The following is a 25,848-nucleotide window of genomic DNA, read 5'->3' on the forward strand; positions in this document are numbered from 1 at the left end:
TATCAGGGAGCAGAGGTGAGTAATCCCTGAAAGAACAGAAACAAATAGGGTGAAGAACCAGAAAAGAGAGAGCAGCCCAAAGGAAGAGCTCTGAAAATCTGCTGAGGATCTCCCTTAGAGCTCCTGCTGAATACTGCTCACTGCATGTGTGGGAGGAAACTACACAGTGCCAGGGAAAGAACAACCTGAAAGGATTAGAAGGAACAATCCTTGAAATTCACACAAGGCTAGAAATAGTCTGTGTTTCCGTTAGCCAAAGTGGAAAAACCTCCAAATTCATGGGTTGTCAGGCAGAGTACTCAGAAGGATGTTATACCAGTGGAGAAAATCAGTCCTAAAGGTTGCTCTGATTCTAAATAACAAAACATAAAAGCAAACCTCAAAAGGAGAAAAAACTAGACTCAGATTGTTTCCAAATAACATAACAGAAAACACAAAACTATTTATAAGAATACAAAAATATGCAGCATTCAACAGGGTAAAATTTACAGCTTGCATCCAATCAAGTGTTACCAGGCTTACAAAGAAGCTGGACAAAATACAACCCGTAACAAGGAGAAAAATCAGCCAGTAGAAACAGACCCAGAAATGACACAGGTGATGGAATGAGTAGACAACGACATTGAGTAGTTATTTAACTATATTCCACATTATAACTACATTCTATGTCAAAGAAGGTAAAGGACAAGCAGATCATGTTAAGTAGAAATATGGATGATATAAAAAAGACTTAAATCAAATTCTAGAGATGAAAACTAAATGATCTGATACACACACACACCACTGGATGGGATTAGTAGCAAATTAGACATTTCAGAAGAAAAGATTAGTAAACATGAAGAAATGGCAATAGAAACTGCAAAATGAAACACAGAGGACAAAGGCTGAAGGAAAAAATGAACAGAGCATCAGTGAACTGTGAGACAACTCCAAGCAGCCTAAGAGGGTGGTGAAGAACCTTTTGGGGATGGTTTACGTTCATTATCTTGATAGCAGTGATGGTTTCACAGCTGTACACATATGTTAAACCTCATCAGGTTGTATGCTTTAGAAATCTGTGTTTAATTTACTGTCTGTCCTTACTATCTCAACATTGGTACAGAAAAGCAATCTGGAACTAAAATCCCAGATTGGTATCAGCATGGGAGATGGAAGTGGGGTAGTGGAGGGGTAGGTTGGGATACTAAGTGAGAAGAAATAATACTTTTCTAAGCTTCTTGTCTATTTGGGAAGAGTGGCTATAGATACCTATTAACTGTATGAGTTGTTATAAAAATATGTTTTAAAACAAGTATGTTAAAAATATGAGTAGCCACTGAATGAAGCTAAGTAGAATGCATAACTTGAAACCAGTGGAAGAAAAAGTAGAGAAAAAATGCTGATCAATCCAACTAAAGCAGAAAATTGAAAAATATCTTATTTTCCTAGAAAGATAGTAAATAGAAATTTAAAATACTTGAATGAAGCTGTTTATTCAAGAAATGAGAAAAAGAACCACAAAATAGCCTGAAATAAGTAGAAAGAGAGAGTCCATAAACTTCAAGCAGAAATGGAAAGGAAAAGGAAAACTGTAAAGTTCATCAATAAAACCCAAACTTTGTAATAAACTTTAATGAAAAGGAATATGAAATTGAATATATATATATACACACACATACACATGACTGGGACATTATGCTGCCCACCAGAAATTGACATATTGTAACTGACTATACTTCAATTAAAACTTGTTTTTTTAAAGATCAATAAAATAAACTTTTTAAGAGGGATGTATAAAGAGGGAGTATTACATATTAAGTAGGGGAAAAGATTAAGTATTAAGAAGGAAAGTATTAAGAGTGAAAAAGATGGAAGGAATAAATAACATTAGGAATGAAAAGTAAGGGTATTAGAATATATATTTAAAATTATGATTTATAAGCAAATATTATAATTATTTCAGCAATAATTATAAGCAAATATCATAATTTTAGGCCAATAAATTTTTGTTTTTAAAATCAACTTTATTGAAGTATAGTTACCCACCATAAAATGCACACCTTTTAAGTGTATTAATAGAGGAGTTTTGACAACCATACGCCACCTCTAACCACCACCACCACACTCAAGATATAAAATAGTTCTACCAACCAGAAGGTTCTCTTGTCAGTTCTCAGTCAGTCCTCTCCCCACTACCTCTTGCCCCCAGGTAACTGCTGATCTGATTTCTGTAATGATAGTTTTGTCTTTTCTTGAGTTTTGTATAAATTGAATCATACCGTACCCACCCTTTTATGTATGACTTTTTTTAATTCAACAAAATTATCTTGAAATTCATCCATGTTGAATATCAACAGTTCAATGCATTTCATTCCTGAGTAGTAGTCTACTATGGATATACCATAATTTTTTAAATCAATTTATCTCAGTGAATATTTGGGTTGTCCAGTTTAGGGCTCTTATAAATAGAGCTATGAAAATTCATACACAAGTCTACGTGTGGATATATATTTTCATTTCTACTAAATGAGTGGAAGTTCTGGGTCCTATGGTAAACATATATTTAACTTTATAAGAAACTGCCATGCAACTGTCTTACCAGTAATGTATGAAAGTTCTAGTTGTGCCACATCCTTGCTAACATTTTATACCAATATATTTGAAAACTTAAATGAAACCATTTTCTAAAAAGGTATGAATTACCAAAATTGGCTAAAGGAAAGCTAAGAAACTTGAAAAGACTAATAACCATACAAAATATTCAGATGGTAATCAAAGATCAACCTGACCCTCCAAAGATAAACTGGGATCAAAGAGTTTTTTTACTAGTAAGTTTCTACCAAACTGTCAAAGAATAGATAATTTCATCAGTTGTTCAAAGCAAACAGAGAAAAAGATGGCAGCTCATTTTATGAGGCTATCACAATGCCAATACCAATATTTTGTAAGGATAACCCGCCCCAAAATTTGTAATTCAATATCACTTCAATCAAGGAAGCAGAAACCCCGTATTAAGTATGCTTTAAAAAATAAGCAATGCCTCATGATCAAAAAGAGGTTATTAATAGTAAAAATGGTAGGATGCATCAACATTAGAAAAATCTAGCAATATCATTTAATATATTAATCAATTAAAGGATAAAACTATATGGTCATCTGAAAAGATGCACCTAGAGCATATAATTAAATTTCAGCTCCTGTTCTTAATTTTAAAATGTATACAAACAACATGTATACACATACTTACTAAACTGAACACAGATGGGAATTTCTCTCGGAAGCACTTATAATTGGAAAATCCAAGAGAATCAACTGGCACTATTTGAACCAATTTGAGAGTTCAGCAGGGTGACTAAATACACAAAATTAACCCTAAATCAATGCCTTCCCTGCACATCGGCAGTAACTAATAAAAAAATATAATGGGAAAAAGGTTTTCACAATAGCTCCAAATATATTCTATGAATAAAACTAAGAAAAAAAGAACCAGATCTTTATGAGGAAATCTATAAAACTTTATTCAAGAACATTATTTTAAATCTCAGCCTCTTACTGTATGTGTTTCCTTCCTTACACTTATTAAAAAATTGCATTTAAAAAAATATTTTGAAACGATAATAAATGTTATTTAAGAACGGGGGAAAACCAAACCAAGTCATATTGGTTGATTCACCTGTTTTTGTCATTTTACCCTCCCCATTAGAATGTAAACTTCTTGAAGAAAAAGATCTTGTTTGTCGTGTTTCTTACTCTGCCCTCCCACCCAATACCCTTCACAACGGTCAGCACAGAGTTGGCCCCTTACAGTTACAAAACATGGGAGAACCGTAAGCACTTGCTAGTCCTCTTCCTCTCTACCTACTTTGATGCATATTACGCAACAATGTACAAAAATTGCTCCAAGCCTTCCACGTGACAACACCCGCCAACGACTCATCCCAGCCAATCAGAATGCTTCACATCTGTGACCTCGCTCCCCCTCCACCCCACCCCCACAGCCGCACGCGGGGGCATCTTCCTGTCTCAGGCTGTTTTTCTCCCTGCGAGGCCAGTGCGGCTGCGCACCGCACCGTGATTGGCTGAGAACTGCAGACCTGCGCGCGCAGGCCGCCGCCTCGGTTACTAAGGGCGGGAGCCCGGCGAGGGCGCCGGCGGCTGGTTCTGTTTCAGGGCCGCGTCGAGGCCTGGCCGCGCTCGCCATGCCGAACCGCAGGGCCACCCGCAATGCCTACTATTTCTTCGTGCAGGAGAGGATCCCCGAACTACGGCGGAGAGGCCTGCCCGTGGCTCGTGTCGCTGATGCCATCCCTTATTGCTCCGCTGACTGGGCGGTAAGGCTGGAGGCGGGTGAACCTGGGCGGGCAGTTGGGCATGTGGGAGGCCGAGGCGGGAGGGCGAGAGTCCTCGAGGAGGCCAGTGACCCCTGGGCCCCTGCTGGAGGGAGAGGGAGCCCTCCGTTCCCGGCCCAGGGCAAACCGACTCCAGAACCACCTCGGTGTAAGGATCAGGCATCTACCCGCGGGCCCAGGGCACTAGGTCCTCACTGCTGCTTCTCTTCTTGTCTCCCCCTAATATCTCCCCAAGCTTCTGAGGGAGGAGGAAAAGGAGAAATACGCAGAAATGGCTCGAGAGTGGAGGGCTGCCCAGGGGAAGGACTCTTGGCCTTCAGAGAAGCAGGTAAAGTAGCCAGAGAAGAGCAGCCACCTGCTTGGCACAGAGGCATGTTCAGTAAATGCTGGATGAGTGAATGGGTGAATGTCAAGGGTAGACGACTGGGTGATTTGGGTGAGTGCAAAGAAGAGTTTTCCTTTTCTTCCCCCCTTGCTGTCAGAATGCCTGCTAAAAAACCACCAGGCTCCAGAGCTAGGGTACGCATTGGTACCATTTGGTGGTGAAGGCCAGGGAAAAATCCCATTAGGAAACCTGCAGCCAATAAACCGTGATCAGCAGTGGGAGTGTTGGTATTTAGGGTTTGTACTGGATGACCTCTGAGGGTTTCTTTCAACCCTTTTATGATTTAAGAACCTTTTTTCAGATGTTTAAAAGTAATTTGTCCCATTCTCTTTTTAAATGACACCTGGAATCAGGCCAGTTACTGTGTTTAAAACATTGAAATAAGATTTGTGGATGTTGGTGAATGTGTGCCTTATAGGTAAGAGTTGAATAAAGTGGGAAACTTTTTGTATAGCAGAATGTTAAAACTATTAAGTCAAATGTGTTGTTGCTAGGTATCAAGAAAAAGCAGGTAATTGTGAAGGACCCCCCACTCCGGCCCCATGTTCTTTCCATTATTACATAGTACAATTCTATTCTTATTTTAAACTGGTAACATTGGATTGAAATTCAGGAGTGCTTTATTTTACGTGTGAGAGATTTTTTTTTTTGTGTGGATTTATGTTTGAGTGAAAGCTCTAATAGTTGAATTTGTACTTATACTTGTGAGCTTAATTTTGTTCTTCTCACTACAGTTTCTTTTAAGGAATTTACAATTTCCCCTTAAATGAAAGCCATGTTGTATATACACCTTACTGAGACTTGGAGTCAGCACAGTCTGGTTTTTACTTTAAGTGAAAAACAAACAATACTAGAGTGCTTTGGCAAATGATGTTCTTTTGGCCGCTGGACAGGCACATATTGTGTGACTCCATAGGATTAGTTTTAGGTTATTAGTAGTGGGCAAATGACTTTCAGCAATCATTGGACTGGTTATTTACCACTAAGCCTTTTGATTCAAAATATTTATAGATTTTACTATTGTCTGCCTTTGGGTATTGGTGTCATTGACAATTATGTATTTATATACTTCTTAGGTTGTTTTGGCCTGAAGAGGTTACCAAAGTAATCTATGGGCTGTTTTGCAGTTATTTTTGCTGAATTTAATGCTTATAAAGTGCCCAACAAGAGTTTAAGTACGTGGTCAATCATTACCTTTCTCTTTAGAAACCTGTTTCCACCCCACTGAGGAAACCAGGCATGCTTGTACCAAAGCCGAATGTTTCACCGCCAGATATGTCAAGCTTGTCTCTAAAAAGTGATCAAGGTAGAGTGTAAAATATTCTGCTTAGATAAACTTGGGTACCTAAAGTACTATGGTAAATTGATCAGTAAACATGCATTCTATTCATTTTGATCCTGCATTTCAAATTAATTGACTGCAGGTGGTTGAACATGATGGCGATAAAGTTGTAAAAGATAAGGTAACATACATTTGTTGAAGTAACACTGGAGAATTTCTTTACAAAAATCTGATCTCTTGGTTTCTATCATTTCATGTGTTATTAAACATACTTTTTGGATTTAAGTGTTTATAGCTAGACACTTAACATACATTTGTTATAAAGGTAGAGATAAATTGAGCTAGCCTAGAAAAAAACGTAGCTAATAAGAGTCCTTGCTATTCCTTCTGGCTGTTTTTCATTAATCGTGTTCTGGCTTGGCTGAAGATGAATAAATTCTTAAATGTGGCCAATCCTAGTAAAGAAGATCCTTCTTACATTCTTCTATTTCTTTCTTCCTTTAGAGAATATGTAAGTGGTCTTGTGTATATTGGTAAAAAGGAGAGTGAACTAAATTGTCCATAGTTTATATCATAGAGTTTTTCTACACTGATTCTACTTGATTTTACTTTCCAAATCCTTATATTTCCTGAATATGGGTCACAGCTTTTCTTCAGTCATTATTGAGATTCAGGGCTTATGTAGAGCTGGCTGTACGTTTGAATAATGTTGTCACTTCATGCAAAGAGTGGTTACTACTTTAATCCTTGATAAGTGTAATTATAAAAAATCTATCCATTTATCTGGTACAGCTGATTTGTTTCTTTTTTCCAGCTTATTTAGGAATATAGGAACACAGGAAAAAAGGTTCTAAAATTTTTTGCTTTTGTCAGAGGGGTAAATTTGAGATGCTCATCTGTTCATGTTGTCTATTTTTTTTTTTTAGCTCTCCTTGGAGGCATTTTTTATTTTTTGAACATTTTTAGCCATGGTGAGCTACCTCCTCATTGTGAACAGCGCTTCCTCCCTTGTGAAATCGGCTGTGTTAAATATTCTCTCCAAGAAGGCATTATGGCAGATTTCCACAGTTTTATAAATCCTGGTAAGTAGCCAGTTAGAGTAGATGCTAGAGCTTTAAAAGTTGTTTTTTTATCTTAACCTTATTTGATGATAGTATTTTTCTTAAAAGCTGTTGTGCAGCTGAGTTCTTAAAATGTAACGACTTCATAATAATTGGATGAAAAATTATTAAGTGTTGACACAGTTTTTGGTTTAGGCTTTTAACCTCAAGTAAACATTAGAGTTGGGTGGACAGAATGCCTGAAGAATGTGTAGCTTGCTACTTGCTTATCAGCAGCCTTACATCTTGGAATTTTCTAAAAGCTTTTTATACCTCTGTTCTTTCTTTACCTCGACAGTCACTAGTTTTTAACTTGCTATTATTGCTTCATAACCTTGAGCAAAGTATTTATCCTGAAAACCTATTCATTCCTCTGTAAAATGGAGATAATGCCTATTGGAGGGCTGTTCTAAGGAATGCATGAGAACGTCTGGAAATAGCCTGGTGTGTAATAGCTCTGGGATGTTCTCACTGTTTCTTCTTCCTACCGCTCCACCCCACTGAAAGCAATTAGGAATGAAGACATAGGATTCGGTTCAGTTCCCAAGTGGATAGATAGTAGTTAAGGGAGCATATACCTTTAAAGGTAAGTGGGAGGAATATACAGGGAGAAGACTAAAGGAGAAGTGGTTGGGGAAAGAAGAATTTAATCTTTAGGTTTACCAGTCACTTTAAAATTCACTAGGACAGCCCAGCACTTTTCCTTGTTTTGAGGTAACAGAAAAACAAATTTTCCGACTTACACTTATGAGAGTTGCTACTTAGGACACATCAAATAGATACTTTTTTCTGTATGTATGTAAAACATTAAAAAGGTAGAATTTGGAGACTTTTCTCCTCTGAGAAATACATAAATACTTTGCTCTATCAAGGGCCTCATGGCCTGTTCATGGACCCCTGGCTAAGACTCCTTTAGCCCAGATTTTCTTCACCTGGTATTTCTTGCTCTGTGAGGAATAACTTTTTAAAGTAGCTTAGACAGTTTGGCAAGCTTTTTGATAGTCATCATATTATCAAAGTTTAAAAAAAAATCCTCTATGACGGTTAATCTTCTATAATTTTGCATAGCAGTAACAGTTACCTATGTTATGATTTGGTCAGCCTATGGAATATTACTGTAGCACAACCAGAAAGATTTCTGCTTCTCTCAAAATATTTTGTATTACAGGTGAAATTCCACGAGGATTTCGATTTCATTGTCAGGCTGCAAGTAAGTATAAAGGAATGGGGTAGAATATAGGCACTGAATGTGTGCGTACCTGGTTAAGACACTGCTTTAAACAGACACATAAAACATTGATTGGGGAAGAATAACTTTAAGTATTGTTGGAGAATCTTTATAGAAGTGGTAGACAGTGTATGTGATCCTGAAAAACTGTAAAATTAGATAGACTGATAGGATAATATCCCTTTTCCCTTTATGAGGATTGTGTTTTTATTTTCTGTTTGTATCCTTTGGCCTGAAGATCAGTGGCTTTTACTGGCCAGGTACTTAGGTCTTTTAAGAGTTATCAGAGTGTCTAGATTTAGGGCCATTCACAGGAATGTCCATTCAAAAGTAAGGGGGGAAAACTTGATGCTTCCTTCCTTCAAAACTAATAGGGTAGTGTTAAACAGACAAAATAGCTATGAATTAACTTCTCAGACGAGGAAAACACGTTTCTATTTTAAGTATCTTGCAGCCAAAGGTTGTGACCGTTTATACTTAGGCTCTTGAACTCTTCTGGAACCTAGATTTCATCCAGTTTCTTGTTCGATTAAAGTGGAAATCATGATAATATGTTTGCTTTTTTAATTTTAATTGTCTTTTTTTCTTAAAAAAAAAGTAGAAGTGTTTGAAAGTAGAAATAGGTTTTTCAAATCTGCCATAACAAGCAGCTGTTTGTAATATTTATAATACTGTTTTTTAATAAATGAGAATATTTTACACTCATTTTTGGTCATGTCCTTTGAGTTTTTTCCAGTCTCAGTGAAAAATATGTACTAGTCCTTTTTTTGTCTTGAGATCAGGGCAGTAGGCTTTGGAGCAAGGACTTTAAGGTAGTTTTTTGTTTTGTTCTTTTCATTAGGTCCCTTTATGTAGCTTTGAGTGAAAAAATTATAGAAGAAAAATTTTGTTGTAACTTTCAGGTGTGAACCTAGTTGATCTCCCCAAGTGGTACATTGTTTGAGGTTATTTGACTAAATAGGTGGTAGTAAAAAACCAAAAACAGAAACTTAGCTGTTGAACTAATTTCACATTTTCACTTAAGCTCTGTTTCTGATTTGTTCATCTCCTGAGTACACTGGAATCCTTCTGTCCCAGACACTCATTTGTGAGAATGTCCCCTTACTGTTTCTTGTTTGGGTTCTGATTAAATTTTTTTAAATCCCTTATTTTTTAAAGGCTTATTTTTTTACAATCTTTTCAAATTAACTGATTAACAGAAAGTGTGGTTCTTAAAAACAAACCTATTAAGGACTCTAGGAATGTTTTCTTGAGTTATTTTTCAAACTAATTAAAACTGAGCACAATGTTTTTCATTCAGGAAACTTATGGTCCTTGGAGCTCACCAGTTTAAGCATGTCTTAAATTGCCAATTTGATACCCCTGGGAAATGTGCCAGTTAAATAAGATAAATGACTGTATTAAAGTGACAGCTATGTTGACATAATAACTGAAAATGGCTCGGCTAGTGTAATCAAGCTGATGCTTAGGAAAAGACCGTGCTCCATACCGTCACACACTGAAGCAAATTTACATGTGGGTACAATTTGATTAGTAGCTAAGAAATGTGCGTGTAGATCTTTCAAATGCTTCTGTGCTATTCTGGCCTTTTATGATGTATGTGTAAGTGAAATCAAGTGAATGCTTCATGGGCATTATGGTTTAGCACATTAGAATCGAAGAATTTCAAAAGGTTGGAAGAGATTTTGATACGGACCCCATTGATTCCTTGCTCCCCCCCAATTTGTTCCTCTGAAGGGGACTTCGGGTTCTTGATGAGTGTGTTGCGGGTAGGAGGTTTGGGCCCTTCTCATTCTCCCCCACTTCTCCAGAGGAGGCTCTGCTTTTATCCATTTTACTAGTTAATGATTTTGAGAGAGAAGTTCTGCTTTCAAACAAGCGGAGCCTTGAAAACTGCTTTCAGCTTCCTGTACAAAAAGTCTATCAGCTTTTTGAATGAAGCTTCAGACACAATAAAGAGTATAACATTCACTTAAGATATAAAGGTATAAAGAATGTTAATAAACAGCAGTGCACCTGCCAGTCAGCTGAAGAAATAGCACACTGCCGTTATCATTGAAGGGCTCTGATTGCTCCCTCATTGTATCGCCCCTCTTAAGAGAACCACTATTCTGAATTGTGTCTTCCTTTGTTTTACGAATAAATTTACTATAAATACGTATTTAAATAGTATATTTACTTTTCCTTGTTTGAACTTTTATATAACTTAACGTGTATATTTCTTCACCTGTTTTTTTTTAACTGATCAGTGTCTTTTCCCCATTTCTCTATTGGATTGTTTGTCATCTTTATTGGTTTATGGAAGTTTATTATATATATATGTTTTTATTGATTAATTGTGTATAGATACCTATTTTCAGTCTGCCTTGCGTCTTTTACTCGCTATTCTTAATGAATAAAGGTTTTTAGTTTAGTAAATGAATCTTCTTTCATGGTTTATGGGGTTTTTTGTCTTACTTAAGAATTCCATTCTACCTGAAGGCCATGAAGACATATTTTCTTCTAAAGTTTTTTCATATCCAGGTTCTTATTCCACCTGGAATTGACTTGTGCATGATGTAAGGTAGAGATATAGTTTGATTTTTTTTTCCCTTGTGGACAGTCAGTTGTCTCAGCATCACTTATGAATGATCAGTTTGTTCCCCAATATATAGTGCCACCTGTATCATACCTCATTTCTGTTGGTGCATGAGTCTTTTTGATATCTTCTGTTCTATTGGTCGGCTTGTTTTTTGGTGCCCGTATCATATTGTTAAACACAATATTTTTATAATATTTGCTTGACTTTGTTCTTTTGGAATATTATGGCTATTCTTGGCCCTTTGCTATTCCACATACAATTGAGAATCATTTTATCATGTTTCACACAAAAAGCCTTGTGGAGATTTAGAACCTCAGGATTTGGAATCCCTGGATTCAAGTCTCAGGATTTTGAATCATCTTCAAGTCTTTAGGTCATTTTGGAGAGAACTGACAGCTTCATGATATTCTGTACGTGAACACGGGGCTACTCTTTTATTTTTTAAATCTGTAATGCTTTACAATGAAGTCTTATAAATTTCTCCTTAATGATCTCAATATCTTATTAGTTACAGCTTATCATTTTTGTTGCTATTGTAAATGATATCTCTTAAAATTATATTTTCTGTTTACATTTGTATTTTGGTTTTATCCCACCTTTGATATAAAGTCTGAGTTTTTAGTAAATTCCTTATATAATCACATCTGTGAAACGATTTTTTTCTAACCTATGTCTTTTATTTAAAAAATTTGAAACTTGTTTTGTGCTAATGTGCTGGCTAAGTACTCTAGTTTCTAATGTTTCACCAGTGAGTATGCTGTTTACTGTAGTTTTTTCTTTGTCTTATTTTTAGTATATACTCTTTGTCAGAATAAAGTCCCCTTCTGTTCCTAGTTTGCCTGGAGGTATCAGTTGCACATTTTGATGAATTCTCTTTCTGTATCTTGGATTTGTGTCTTTCATAGTGTTAAACCAACCTTACATTCCAGAAACAAATCCAGATTGGTCATTGTATAACTGAAATAAATTGCTGAATTTGGTTTACAAATATTTTGCTTTAAGATTTGTGCATTCATGTTAAAGACAGGCTAGTCTTAATTTTGTTATCAAGATAATTTTGCTATCCTAAAATGGATTGGGGATTGTATTTTCAGTTTTTGAGTTTACATTTGGTTCTTTTTTATGATGATCCTGTTGAAATTATCAGTATATTTTATTTCATTGAACATAATAAGCCTCATTATTTTAAAGCCTTATGTCTGATAACCCTATTACAGGGATCTTCTTTTTGAATATATTTTTATAATCTGTGGGTTATCTTGATGTTTAATCAAGTTTTCAGCTCTTCATGTGACTGGTTATTTTTGAGTGCTGAACAGTACGTATGAAAACTTGTTATTCCTCTCCAAAGATATATGATTGTTTCTGGCAGAAAGCTAGAGTGTCTAGCCATCTCGGGTTGCTTTAATCCAATTTCAGAAATTGAGATAATTTAAAATTGAGTTCAGATTTATGAGAGTCAGTCTATTGCTAGTTGATCTTTACGTTAGAAAAAAAAAGAGGAGGAAGGTGGACAGATTACCACTAAAGAATCATCAGTAAAATTTACACCTGACTTCATAGCATAAACAGTGGAGGCCAGAAGACAATTGGATATTTTTTAATTTATAAATTTTATATATACACAAGTAATGCTTTAAATTCTTACTAGCTCTAGGTCTGCTGAAAACTTCTCAGTTTCTTGGCCTCTATATTTTCTCTTGTAGAATTGGTAAATGCTCAAATCACCAACAAACCCAAATGCCAGATTCAACTCTCTAGGATTTCTTCCTTTCTAAGATCTGGGCCCATAATCCGTCATTTCACCCCTGCAGTGCTTTCAAGTGGGTGTTTCATATGTTCAGCTTTTCCCAGTCTGTCATTATCAGAAGTTGAACTCTTCCTATATTCTTTTTTATGGTTTACAATTTTATGCTGAAATTCGTAATTTGATCTCATCAAATATATTTACTATTTAAAAATCTGTGTCCTATATAACTTCAGCATCTGGAATACCTTTAGATCTCTATCAACTTTGTTTTGGTTCTCAATCTTGTTTCTTTGTGTACCTGGTTATTCATATACATTATTTGAAAAAAAAAAGATTTAAGTTAATTTGAGGCTTATAATTTTCTCTTCTTCCAGAGAGGATATATGTTTGCTTTTTTAAGACACCTTGGGTCTCACAAACCAGGGCCCAGATCTGTCAGAGGCACACTTCTCAGCCATTAAACTTCCTCTTCTGGAACCAGCAAATGACTCCAGGGGGAAAATTGTCCCAAAAGCTGGGCGCACCTCTCTGGGTTTCTGTATTTTCTTGCATCTTGATCTAGTAATTCCTTGCTGCTCTAGGTGCTCTTGATATCCTTAAGCATTTTAAATTTTTGTGGGAAGGTTAGTCTGAATTGCTTGGTCCAGTTCTTACTGGGAGTGGAAATACTCATCAACCATTTAAAAAGCAGTCATTACTATTAAAGTCTCCAGCCTTGTTAATAAACCATCCATGAAAGGTCACATAGGAACAGTGAAAACACAGTATAGGCTCGATCACCTAACAGACCTGGGTTTGAGTCCGGACTCCACTATTAGCCAGCTGTTAACTTGCTGCTGACTTCTGTGGCTCTCAGTGGTCTCTTCTCCCGTATGTGTGTATTACCTACCTCATCAGATTATGGGATAAAGTATGTCAAGTACCTAACCATACCAGGCTTGGTACAAGTGCTTAGATACGAGTTACCCACTACTCCCTTCCTACCCCTACTTCTGTAACTACTTCATAATGTTTGTCTTGGTCACATTTTTAACTCCTACCTCCTGTTTATTTCCTTCAGGTGATTCTAGTCACAAGATTCCTATTTCAAACTTTGAATCTGGGCATGACCAGGCAACTGTGTTACAAAACCTTTATAGATTTATTCATCCAAACCCAGGGAACTGGCCACCCATCTACTGCAAGGTAATTTCAATGTATGAATTTCTTTTAAGGCATCCACTTAGAAACCAAAAGATCTATGAAAGATACCCAAAGAAAGACCTTTTGTCTGTGTATTAGCTGTGTCTGTTAAAACATGTTCATTCTTAGTTCTTTGAATGCAGTTAGGGGTAATGCCTTTCCTTCTAAATTTCTCTGGTATTGGAGGTATTTTGAAGACTGCAAAAACTGAATATGTTTCAATTTTGTCAGGTCTCATGTTTTTAGTTCCTCTTTCTGAAATATCTTCAATATCTTTTTTACCCTGAAGGATGGTTTTCTAGTCTGTATACCTGTCCTTCAAGGGAAGAATGCTATTTATTCAAATTCGTTTTTGTAGCAGTCCCTTGATCATCTTTTTATAATCTTTATTCTTTGTTTTGTCTAAATTATTCTAGGCTAGGTGTCATAAAATTGAGTTTTAACCTTACTGTTTATTAGTGTCACCATGAACACAAAATTACCGTATTTATCTTTTTCTGAACATATGTTTCTTCATTTGCCTACCGTAAGTCTCACTTGCTGTTCATAAAGTATGTTAACATTGCTTCATGAACATAACTGGTTATTAACAGCAGTGGTCTTTTCTGGTGTATGTTGCTCTTTTTCACAGTTCTCATTTAGTTGTCACAAACTCCTTAGTCTCTCCCTTCCCACCCAACGCCTAGCCCGCCCTCCCCTCCCCTATATTCAATATTTCATAATAACGCAGTTTGAAAGGACTGCATTAATTAAAAGTAACTCAGGATGGGAGAAAATACAAGTAAATTATTTTTCCTTTTCCAGTCTGATGATAGAGCTAGAGTCAACTGGTGTTTGAAGCATATGGAGAAATCATCAGGTAAGTAATACTGGGTCACTGCTCAGGTGCAGTTTAATGTCTGTATTTGTTTTCATGTTGATGTACACATTCTGTGTACCTGGACTCACTAATTGTGTGTTTCTGTTTACCAATGGAAGAAGTCAGGCAAGAGCTAGAACTCCTCACTGTAGAGGATCTTGTAGTGGGGATCTACCAGCAAAAGTTTCTGAAGGAGCCTTCCAAGACCTGGGTTCGGAGCCTCCTCGATGTGGCCATGTGGGATTATTCCAGCAACACAAGGTATTTACAGTGATTTGGTGATAGTGATGTTGACTTCTTTTCTGGACTGAGAAAATACGGTAGGATTAGTTTTTACCTTTTTAGGCAGTATTTTCCTGTGAAACTTTGGAATCATTGTATTTTCTTGAACATAAGATTTCATTGATTGTAAGTTACACTGTTACTTTGTCTGTCACTAAAAACAAAAAACAAACTACCAAATAAACTGACAGTGCTTTATCACTTAGAATTTCTATACTGATGAAAGACTATTTTATATTTATATAGATGTTTTACTACATAGAATTCTTGTACTTACAAGAACTATATAAGTGAAATAAATTGGAAATTTTTTTTATTTTGAAATAATTTCAGGCTTACAGAAAAGTTGTAAGACTAGTACAAGAAAGTTACAGATACTATTCTCTTAGATTTCCGAGTTGTTAATATTTTAATACATTTTCTTTATATCTTTCTTTATACACACACAAACTTTTTTCTCAACCACTTGAGAGTAAGTTGCTGTCACAATGCCTTTTTACCCCTAAATGTCAGTGTGTGGTTCCTAAGAACAAGAACATAAATGTATGTATTTAATAAATAAATATATATATAGCCACAATACCATTATCAAAACAGGATATTGCCATTGATACAATACTACTATCTAATCTAAAGGCCATATTCATATTTTGCTATTGTTCCACTAATGTCTTTTATAGCAAAAAAAAAAATCTTTTTTTATTTTTAAGTGTTTAGTAGAGTGAATTTTCTCTTAAACGTGGCTTGCAGTGCATCCCATAAGTTGTTGACTTAATATTTTGTCATTTAAAAAAAATTTACAGTTTCAACTCTCTTTAACCCAAGAGATAATATGAGGCTTTTAAATGTCCGAATGGAAAGCCTTTCTGGTTTCTGTTAGTAAATTCTAGTATCTTTGCATTGTGATCAAAGTATTATTTATAACATTTCTGCCTTATGAAGTTATAGTGCTCTATAGTTTTTTGCTAATTTAATGTATAATCAATTTTTGTGAATGTTTTGTGGAAATGTGAGAAGAGAAGAATACATATTGTTTATTATCAGGGTGCAGAGTTTGGTAAGTATCCATAAGATCTACCGTTTTATGTCTAAACTGCCTTATCTCTTCACTTACATTTTGTCTACTTGACCTGTCTTATATGGAGAGTGGTGTAAAGTCTCATTACTGCTGTTTCTGTCTGTCTCATTATATCGCCTGTAGTTGTAAGCTGGTTGCTGTGTTATCTGATGCCTTTACAGAAAAAGTTTGCTGAATCTTGATCTAGTAGATTGACCCAGGGCTCTTGGGAACAGTTGTCCTTGTGTGCTTGCATGTTGAAAACTTTTCTGTTGGTTTACATTTTATTTCCTTGAGTTTCTAGAAAATGACTACTACACTGTTGTTATTGCTTTGTGTTGCTTTTTAGAAGTTTGGACATTTAATTCTCTTGACCTTTTAAGTTATTTGATCTTTTACCTTGAGACCTTAAGAATATTTTTTCATCTTTAAAGTCTAATCGTTTTACTAGGCTATTTCTCTGAGTATATTATTGCAGGGCAGTTTTTCCACGTGTTTGGTGGGCTCTTTTAGTATGCAGTGTCAGATCTTATTTCTGGAAATTTTTCTTAGATTGCAGTTTAATTGTTCCATTAACTTTTTCTTCTGTATAGCACAGGGAACTATACTCAATATCTCATAATAACCTTTAATGAAAAAGAATTTGAACATGAATATATGTATGTATATGCACGACTGGGACATTGTGCTGTACACCAGAAATTGACACATTGTAACTGTACTTCAATATTAAAAAAAAAAAAAAGACTTGTTTTAAAAAAACTTTTTTGTGTGTTAAATTATAAATCTTAATCTTTGAGCAATAGTGTCAGTTTTTCTTAAATAATTCAACTTAAGTAAGCTAAAAACCTGGCATATAAAACCCATAAGCAATGCTACTTCAGTTAGATCAGGAGATTAAAGTCTTTTTTTTTGTGCAGGTGCAAGTGGCATGAAGAAAATGACATTCTCTTCTGTGCTTTAGCTGTCTGCAAGAAAATCGCGTAAGTTGGAGAAAGGAGTTTCTTCTTAATACTGTTTTGCATTGAATACTTTGCCACTTTGCTTGCTGTTGCTTTGGCAATTGGGGTGAATCAATGTTCACCTCTGTTTCCACAATTCTCTTTTAAAACAAAGGGTTTTTTTTTATCATATTACTTTTATTATTCTGCCCATCTCACTGCTTAATCAGGGATAGTTGCCACCTGAGCAGTTGGCTGAGCCTTCAGAAGCACTTGTTGAAATTTTTTCCTTCTAGGATTCTTGTAGGAAAGTGAAATTCCCTCCTCTCATGAAGAACAGCCCTTCCTTGTGAAGGTGCTCAAACAATATAGACCCTTTTCTTCTCATTTTTTAGTGAAAGCACCTGCAGCCTCAGATCTGTGGGATAAGCTCCCACGGATGGTTGCTTTTGAGGGTGAATAAGTGTTTTGACAGCTTTAGCCCTATTTCTGGTGTTGCCTCTCCCTGCCTTAGCTGTGTGAAAATTCTGCCCATCTTTACCCTCATCCTGTTCCCTTATAATGAATCTGAAATTCTGTTTGGTAGTCAGAGTACTGCTTACCAGGAATGACCAATTTTATGATAATTACTACTGTCTATTCCCATTTCTTCTCCAAATCTTTAAATTTCTTTTTTCCCCTAATTTAGGACAGTATCTCTCACATGCTTTCTCTTTATGTTAGAAAATTTTTAGATGTGAATGCTTTAGAATAAATTAAATGAGATTCTGATAATGAACATTTTAAATTTCCTTTTAAAGGTATTGCATCAGTAACTCCCTGGCCACTCTCTTTGGGATCCAGCTCACAGAGGCTCATGTACCACTTCAAGATTATGAGGCCAGCAATAGTGTGACACCCAAAATGGTTGTACTGGATGCAGGGCGTTACCAGGTAAGAAGCTGACTTTTAGGAGCTACTCATCTCTTACGTCCTGCTCAGTATGGTCCTGGTGAGCAGCAGCTAAAGATTAGGCCTTTGTTTGGCTCTCTTTTCTCTTAGACATTTTTTTTTTAATCCTTCGTGGAATGTCAAGCAGTTCTTAATCCAGTTGATGCTTGCATAAAATCCTTTTCCTTCCTAGTATGTTGATATCCCACTATATTTGACAGAGTTTTAAGAAAATTAAAGCTGGCAATTAGTGTTTATGCAAAACACATCCAAACATTTATTCCAAAAACTTAATGATACAAATATTTAAAATATCTACTTCAAAAATGTGTAAGACCTGATTCAGGATTTGATTAGAAGCTGGCTAGTGTCCCGACCACCTCTCTCCCCTCCTTGCTGTTTCCTTACTTTTAGGCCTCTCTACACTACTGAGAGCACAGCAGTTAAGAATATGGGCTCTTGAGTCAGAATTCGTGAATTTCACTGCAGGCTCTGCTGTGTGACTCTGTGCAAGTTATTTGAACTTTCTGTCCTTATCTGTATAATGGGAATAATAAGGACTAGTGTTGTAGGATTAAATACAGCAGTTTATGAAAGTACTAAGAACTCTGTCTTATTATTAAATCTGTCTTATTATTCATAATAAATGAATGTTGCTATTACTTTAAAATAGTTAATAAAACTATACTAATGAAAAGGGAACCCCAGAATGGTTGTTTGGTACGAATAACTATTAGGATCAATCTCAAAGGTATTACTTACGCTTAGCTAAAGCAGCAGTCTCAAGTTTATATACTGGATGATTCCATTTATATGGCATTCTTGAAAATACAAGTGAAACTAATGAACAGATCCGTGGTTCCCAAGGGTGAGGGGTTGGGGGCAGGCATGACTGTACAAGGATCGCACAAGGAAGGTTTTTGAGGCAGTAACATGCCTCTGTATCCCTATTACAATGGTGGTTTCATGAATCTCTTCATTTGTTAAAACTCATAGAAGTGTGCATCCCCCAAAAGTCCATCTTACTCTATGGTAATTTAAAGAAATAAAAAAGTTCCATTTAGTCTCTGGGCAAGACTCTTCCTCTCCTCTCTACTCTGTTAACCTTTAACTCAGTGGTTCTTGACCACAGCCTGCTTTGTGTCCTTCAGGGGACATTTAGCAACATTTGGAGACATTTTTGGTTGTCGTAACTGGGAAGGGAGTCCTACTGGTATCCAGTAGGTAGATTCCAGGGATCCTGCTGAACATCTGACAGTGTGCAGGACAGCTTCCCAGACTAAGTATTAGTCTAAAATGTCAGTGGTACCCAGTGGGTAAAGTCCACCTTAGCCCCATCATCACCATCTGTGTTGAGACCACCAGAATTAGTCTCGTTGTCCCCCTTTTCATTGTTGCATCAGTCACTGTGGAAGCTCAGGATACCTAATCCTCAGTCGTCTCCTAGACTCATCTTGTTTGGTCGATTTTGCTTTTGACCCCTCCCCAACTCCTAAGAAACTTTCCTCTGGGTCTTCTCAACTTCACTTGCCAGCAGAATCTCAGATCTCTTCCGCCTTTTCTCTGGAAGGTTTCTTTACCCCCTTGGCTCTAATTGAAATGTGGCCGTCCGCTAAAGATGCTGCTTCCCTGTTAGCCCTTTTAAATGGCGACATCTTTTTTTTTTTTTTTCTCATTTATCATAGGTCTAGTTTTGAGGTATTTGTCGTTGTTTAATATTGTTGTCTCCAGACTTCCTCCTACCTTCTCCCTAAAATCCCTAGTCTTTGAATCTCATGCCATTCAGGCATTAAGACCTCATAACCCCTTTTTGGCATCAGTAGGCCCCTGAATTGGTTGCCATCATTCTTACAGCAACACCAAGCCAGGAGATCAAACAGTATTCCCATCAGAGTTCTTGATTTCAGTTTCCCCACAGGTAATCCTTCCAACTGCCTGACCTCTCAGCTCCTTGACTCCTGCCATACATTAAGTACCCCCTCCCTTTTTCCCACTGCGCCCCAGCGGCACCTCCTCCCTCATGTCAACTTCAAGCATCCAACTACCATTGTCTCTCTCCCTGTGCCAACAGTCCTTTGATCTCTACTGGGACCTTCAATTCATTGTATGCCTCCACTGTTCTGTGCTCCTTTACAGGGTCACTGCATTGCACAGCTCCAGGGGTGCCATGCACACGTGGACGGTGCTGCAGCCTTGTGTCTGTCAATTCCATTGGCCCTTCATTCTTCATCATACTTGGTTGATAGACGCTAACACTGATTAAAGTTAACTCTTCACCTGCTCTATTCCTATACATGTGAAGTTAACTGGGGCTCAAAAGAAACTCCCATACTGACTGGTATTAGATATTCATCACCACCAACTTCAAGTGAGCCTCAGCATTGCCTGGCTGTGTCCATTTCTCTAGTTTAACGAACCTCCCCCTCTCCTAGACAGTTATTTCCCACCTTCTCTCACTTCGGACTTCCGTCACCTCTTCTTCACCCTTATTCTAGCGATGCTCTTGCCCCCTTGCCCCCTCCCTGTCTGAGAGAATAGAAGCAGTGAGGAGGGTTTCCACACATTGCTGCCGTTGCACCGTCCGTATACTCTGCTTTTACTCCTGCTTTAACGTATGAATTGTCTGTGTTTCTATTTAAGACCAGTCCTTTTATTTATATATTAGGTCCCATTCTCTTACCTATCTGAGGGCGTGGCTCCAATAATTCCCTCCTCTTCTCCTGCATCATCGGGGTTTCTCTCTGTTCTGAATTGTTCTTGTCAGCAAACATGCTATAATGTCATATTTAAAAATAACCCTTTCTTGACCCTGTAATTCCCCCTCAGGGATTACTCTCTGCTCTCCTTTACAGCAATACTCTTCAAAAGTTGATCAGACATTGGGAAAGTGGGTGTTAGTTTGCATTTTAAGAGTGATCTGAAATTGAAGTAGATGATCCAATAATAAGAAATAAACGTGTTTTCCCCTGGTATTTTCTGTTACTTACAGAAGCTAAGGGTTAAGAGCCCAGGATTCTCTCGTTTCAGCTCTTCTGATCAGGAACAAAGATCAAACGCACCCACTGGTAAGCATCTTATATTTAATAAGAATTCACCTCAAAGAGTTTAGGGTCTTTTTACAGTCCCAGGGTATGGTACTTAAACAGATTCTCTAAATTGGCTTTGGAACATAAGGATCTTGTTGACTTGGGAGTCTCACTTGGCATAAACACCTTAAACAACTTGGATATGTACATTTTTGTATCACCTTGATATAATTTAACTTACTCTTGAGACTTCTCTTCAGGGCATTTAAAATAAAACTTGTTACTTTTATGGCAGCAATAGTTTTATAGTTTTGATGGGAAAATTTTAAAAATGTGAAATTTCAGGTGGTCCCTGAAGAACCTCAGCTAAGGTTTCCAGGACTAAAAACAAAAAAAAATTCGTGTTGAACCTTTCCACCTTTACTCTAAGAATTACCTCCCCTGTTGATGACCTGTTTAATCGTGGCTTAGTGAAAGCCTGCAGCAGGGTGAGTCAGCTGAAGGACCTCTTTATCACACAGCTGTAAAATTGCCGCATTTCTCCTATTTTCAATATCCTAGGTGACTGCCCATCTGGGGTGAAAGCTTCTGGCCGAAACAGCAGTGTTCGGGGAAGAGGGATTACCCGCTTACTAGAGAGCATCTCCAATTCCTCCAGCAATATCCACAAACTCTCCAGCTGCGAGACTTCTCTCTCACCTCACATGTCCCAAAAAGATGGATACAAATCTTTCTCTTCCTTATCTTAATGATGGTACTTTTTTCAATTTCTGGGAAAATAACGGGCCCAACTTCCCTTCTGACTACAGTCATATTAAACAGATCACATCAACGATAAATGTCACTATTATAAAAGCTACTTAATTTGTAAGGAAATTCTGTTTCATAGATTAAAAATAATTGTGGTTGGAGAAGATCTTGCCATTTTTGCTTTTTTTTTTCTTGAGGGCTTATTCTACTTCCTGACTGTATAATGGGAATGCAATTAAAGTTTTGAGTCCTATAAGAATTAAACTGACATTTTCAGAGTTGTGCTTTTGGGAATGTTGTATTTTGATAATCTTTTCCTCCACAATAAAGGTATTGAATATCTGTTATGAAAGGTTTTAAAATAGTTCTAATGTATTACTTTCCATTATGAAATGTGGAACTGTACCCTTGAGACCTGCAGCTTTTTTCATTGCAGCTATCGAAGAAAATTAGCTTTAACAAAAATAAAGTTTTGCTACTTAAAGTCTTTGAATATGCTGACTTTGGCAAAAGTCATTTGAAGGATAAGTCAAAATGAGATTATGTAATTTCCCCCAAATCACATGGCTAGATAGTGACTAGATTCCAGGTCCACTTGACCACAGAGCTCTTTGCATTATACCAAGCAGATATATATTGAGTCAAGTATTTGCCCTGTTTATGCCTGACTTAAACTGGCTCATATTCTCCACTTAGACTGTTACATAGCCCTGGAGTAGGGAAAGATGTAGTAACCCTTTTTACTTGGAACCACAGCCAAGACCACACACACACATGGCAGTGGTAGAGACAGTATTCTGAGTTAGGTCTGTTTGACCCAAAACCCTGGTCCCTCTAGGGAATGTAGGGAATCACGTAGTGTCTGTCATGAGACTCTGGTTTTCTTAATACCCATATTCTTCTTTATTAATTATTGTTACCTATTTAGTGAAATCCTTAATAACCACTCTGAGGAAGGAGTGTTACTTGAGTTCATGACATACCTTTCCTCAGTTAACAGACTGTGAGGTGCCCATATTTCTCTATGAAAAAAGTATTCAGTAAATGTTAGAATGAGTAATTGCCATTGCAAGTAATAGAGATGCCAGAATTTTAAATCGTCATCAAATGGTAAAGTATTCCATGAGTAAAGGAGCCCACCGTAAATTGATAGTAAAAAAAAAAAAAAAATCTGTGTTATACTATTAAATACTACATATTCCGTTAGGAGAGGGGAGAACACATAGCTTTAAATAATATATTAGAAGAAAAGGGCTAAAAATGAAGCAACTAAATACTCAAGAAGTTAGAATAAACCCATGAAAAGTAGAAGTAAGGAGAAAATAAAGAGTAAACATCAATGAAATAGAAAACAAAAATACAATAGTGAGCTTCAACAAAGCCCAGGCTGGCTCTTTGAAAAGACTATTAATACAGACTTACAATTCTGATGAGAGGAAGCAGGCAAAAAAGAAGGCACAAACAATATTAGGAACATAAAGGGAGGCCTAAATCCAGACCAGCAGAAGCTAAAAGACATGAAATGATACTGGGAATATTCTATACCAAGAAATTTGAAAATCTAGATGAACTAGAAACAAATTCCTAGGAAAATGTAATTCAGTAGAAGTGCCTTAAGAAGACATAGAAAGCCTACAATCTCTGGTAGCGGAAAAAATTGAAACATTAGTTTAAAACATTCTTAAGAATAAAATGCAGGGCCACATGGTTGAACATGTGAATTCTACTAAACTTTCAAGGAATGTATCATTCCAAATGTATTTTTAAAACAAAAACAGTCTGTGTCCAAGTTGGGTTTATTCAGGAGAGCACAAGTGATTTAGCAGAGGGGAGGGTGTAGCCCAGTGGTAGAGTGCATGCCTAGCATGCACAAGGTCCTGAATTCAAGCCCCAGTACCTCCGTTATATGAACAGATGAATGTCTAATTATCTCCCCCGCAAAAATTAATTTTAAAAATAATAAATTTAAAAAGTGATTTAGCATTAGAAAAATCTATGAATGTCATTCATCACATTAATAGGTTCAAAGAAGAAAAGCATATTATCATTAGAACAGATGGAGAATGAAGCATTTGACAAAATTCAACACCCATTCATGATAAAAACTCAAGCAAACTAGAAATAGAGTTTAGAACTTCCTTAGCCTGATGAAAAACATCTACAAAACTACAGTGAATATTATTCTTAATAGAGAAACTTTAAAAAGCGTTTCCTTTAAAATGGGGAAGAAGACAAAAAAAAGTCCTCCATTACTGCTTCTATTCAGCATTGCCCTGGAGTTCCTAGCAAGCACAATATAAGAAAGAAAATAAAAGGGCAAGATTTGGAAAGGAATAAATAAAATTGTCATTATTCACAGATATGATTGCATAAAAGCTAAAAGGAATCTACAGATAAAAAGTAGAAATAATACAAGTTTAGCTGGCTATAAGGTCAATATAAATTATCAAATACATTTCTGTACATCGGCAACAGTTTCGAAAACATTTTTTTAAAGGAAGAGGAAAAAAGCATTTACAATAGCACAGAACTGTGAGGTACCTAAGAATAAATCTGACCAAAAAACTTATGAGACCTATATGCAGAAAGTAATAAAACTTTAGTGAAAAATGTGAGACCTAAATAGAGTTCCTAGAATATTGAGATACAGTTTTTCTATCTATAAAAAGACTCAGTATTAAAAAGATTTTCATTCTCCCTGGACTGATGTGTAGATTAATGCAATTTCAATTAAAATCCCCATCCTTGTTTTTGTGGGACTTCACGAGCTAATTCTAGGAAGATAGAGACAAAGAAAATGCCGGAGACACCTACAGAAGAACATTGTAAGAGGGATGGGACTTGCTTTGCCAGGTCTTTAATTTACTATAAAGCTTATTATTAATGATAATTCAGATTGTGAGATACTAAAGTAAGGATAGCCAATTAACGAATGGTACAGAATCAGAAGACCCATGCATTTATGAACCTGATACATGACCAAGGTAACATTTCAGACCTCTGGGACTATTTAGAAAATTGTTCAGAAACAATTAGCTGATAAATGCACAAAGGAAAAAAGTTGAAATTAGTTCCCCACCTTATTCATAAAAAGTAATTCCACTTGATCTAAGGATTTAAATATGAAAAGGAAACTTTTTATACTTTAGAAGGAAAATGTATAATAATACCTTTGAGGTTATAAGGATTTTTGAACACATAATAATACAAAAAGTTGACTATAAAAGAAACTTGCTAGATGTGGCTATATTAATTTTAAGAAATTGTGTTCATTAAAATTAAAAAACACAGAATGTGAAAAGACAAGCCACAAACTGGAAATTATAAGCACAGAATCCAGATAGCAATTGCCTCTGGGGACGGAGAGTGAGAAACTAGAGGCATGTATGTGTCAAATATTACATTTAAAGGGACAGTAAAGAGCAGATTTTAATAGAGGCTTTTTGGTGACTAAAGCAATAAACACTGAAATAGCAAGTTTCTTTCTCTCAAGTTATGATATCTCAATCTTTCTTTAAGACAGTTTATACTAGTTGATACGGAAAGGGCTAGAGTTAGCTACCTGAGACTTTTCTTCTATTGTGGAAAATAAAGGCAGGAGAGCTCTGAGTGCGAGCTGTGTCAGTAAATTAGAAGTCTCTATCAGCCGCTGAGTTGAAACTTTGTGTCCTTACTTAGCTTTAGGAAAAAAACAAAACAAAATTTTCAGCCCAGCCCCAGTTGGATGCCACCTTGGGAATTTATTCACCCACCTTTTCACAGTTTGAGGAATCTAAAAAGTCCATTTCTCCACTTGAGATGACAGGCAAGGATGGCAATTTAAATGAATTTGGCTTCCCGGGAGCTGAGAGGCAAGTCTGCCAGCAGAGTCCAAAGAGCATCTACCAATGTACTAGAATTTGCTAAAAATAACACACATTTTCTCTCTCCTGCTGGCACACAATACTGTTAAACACAACTACTTTCAACACCGGAACAGCTCACAAAGGAGGGTAATGAGCGCTTAAAAAGTCTCTGAACTAGGAACATCAGACCCCTGACTTTTACCAGATGCTATCAGCGCTCTATCCAAACTCTTCAAATTTTCAGGAACCTGCTTTTAACCAGAAAAAAACTTGCTGGAGACCAAAGTGCTGCCAGTCACGACTTGAACTTGGAGATTAGTGT

General features: G+C 36.5%; 1 protein-coding gene across 1 annotated transcript; it reads left to right on the plus strand.

Annotated features, from left to right (window-relative positions):
* Window positions 1-4,108: 4,108 nt before the first annotated feature.
* MAEL (maelstrom spermatogenic transposon silencer) lies at window positions 4,109-22,174 on the plus strand. Its single transcript, XM_010953804.3, has 12 exons — window positions 4,109-4,310; window positions 4,564-4,656; window positions 5,920-6,019; window positions 6,922-7,077; window positions 8,264-8,305; window positions 13,715-13,839; window positions 14,641-14,695; window positions 14,815-14,956; window positions 16,955-17,017; window positions 17,776-17,908; window positions 20,895-20,970; window positions 21,493-22,174. The coding sequence occupies exons 1-12, from the start codon at window positions 4,179-4,181 to the stop codon at window positions 21,678-21,680; spliced, it is 1,305 nt and encodes a 434-aa protein (XP_010952106.2). The 5' UTR covers window positions 4,109-4,178; the 3' UTR covers window positions 21,681-22,174.
* The last annotated feature ends 3,674 nt before the right edge of the window (window positions 22,175-25,848 follow it).

The sequence above is a fragment of the Camelus bactrianus genome, chromosome 21 (genome assembly GCF_048773025.1).
Source record: "Camelus bactrianus isolate YW-2024 breed Bactrian camel chromosome 21, ASM4877302v1, whole genome shotgun sequence".
In the NCBI taxonomy this organism is placed as follows: Eukaryota; Metazoa; Chordata; class Mammalia; order Artiodactyla; family Camelidae; genus Camelus; species Camelus bactrianus.

Excerpts from the sequence above, each read along its gene's own strand:
- MAEL (XM_010953804.3), top strand. The coding sequence starts at position 4,179 with ATGCCGAACCGCAGGGCCACCCGCAATGCCTACTATTTCTTCGTGCAG. Across the intron at positions 4,311-4,563 it reads ATTGCTCCGCTGACTGGGCG|CTTCTGAGGGAGGAGGAAAA; the intron begins GTAAGGCTGGAG and ends TATCTCCCCAAG. Across the intron at positions 13,840-14,640 it reads GGCCACCCATCTACTGCAAG|TCTGATGATAGAGCTAGAGT; the intron begins GTAATTTCAATG and ends TTCCTTTTCCAG.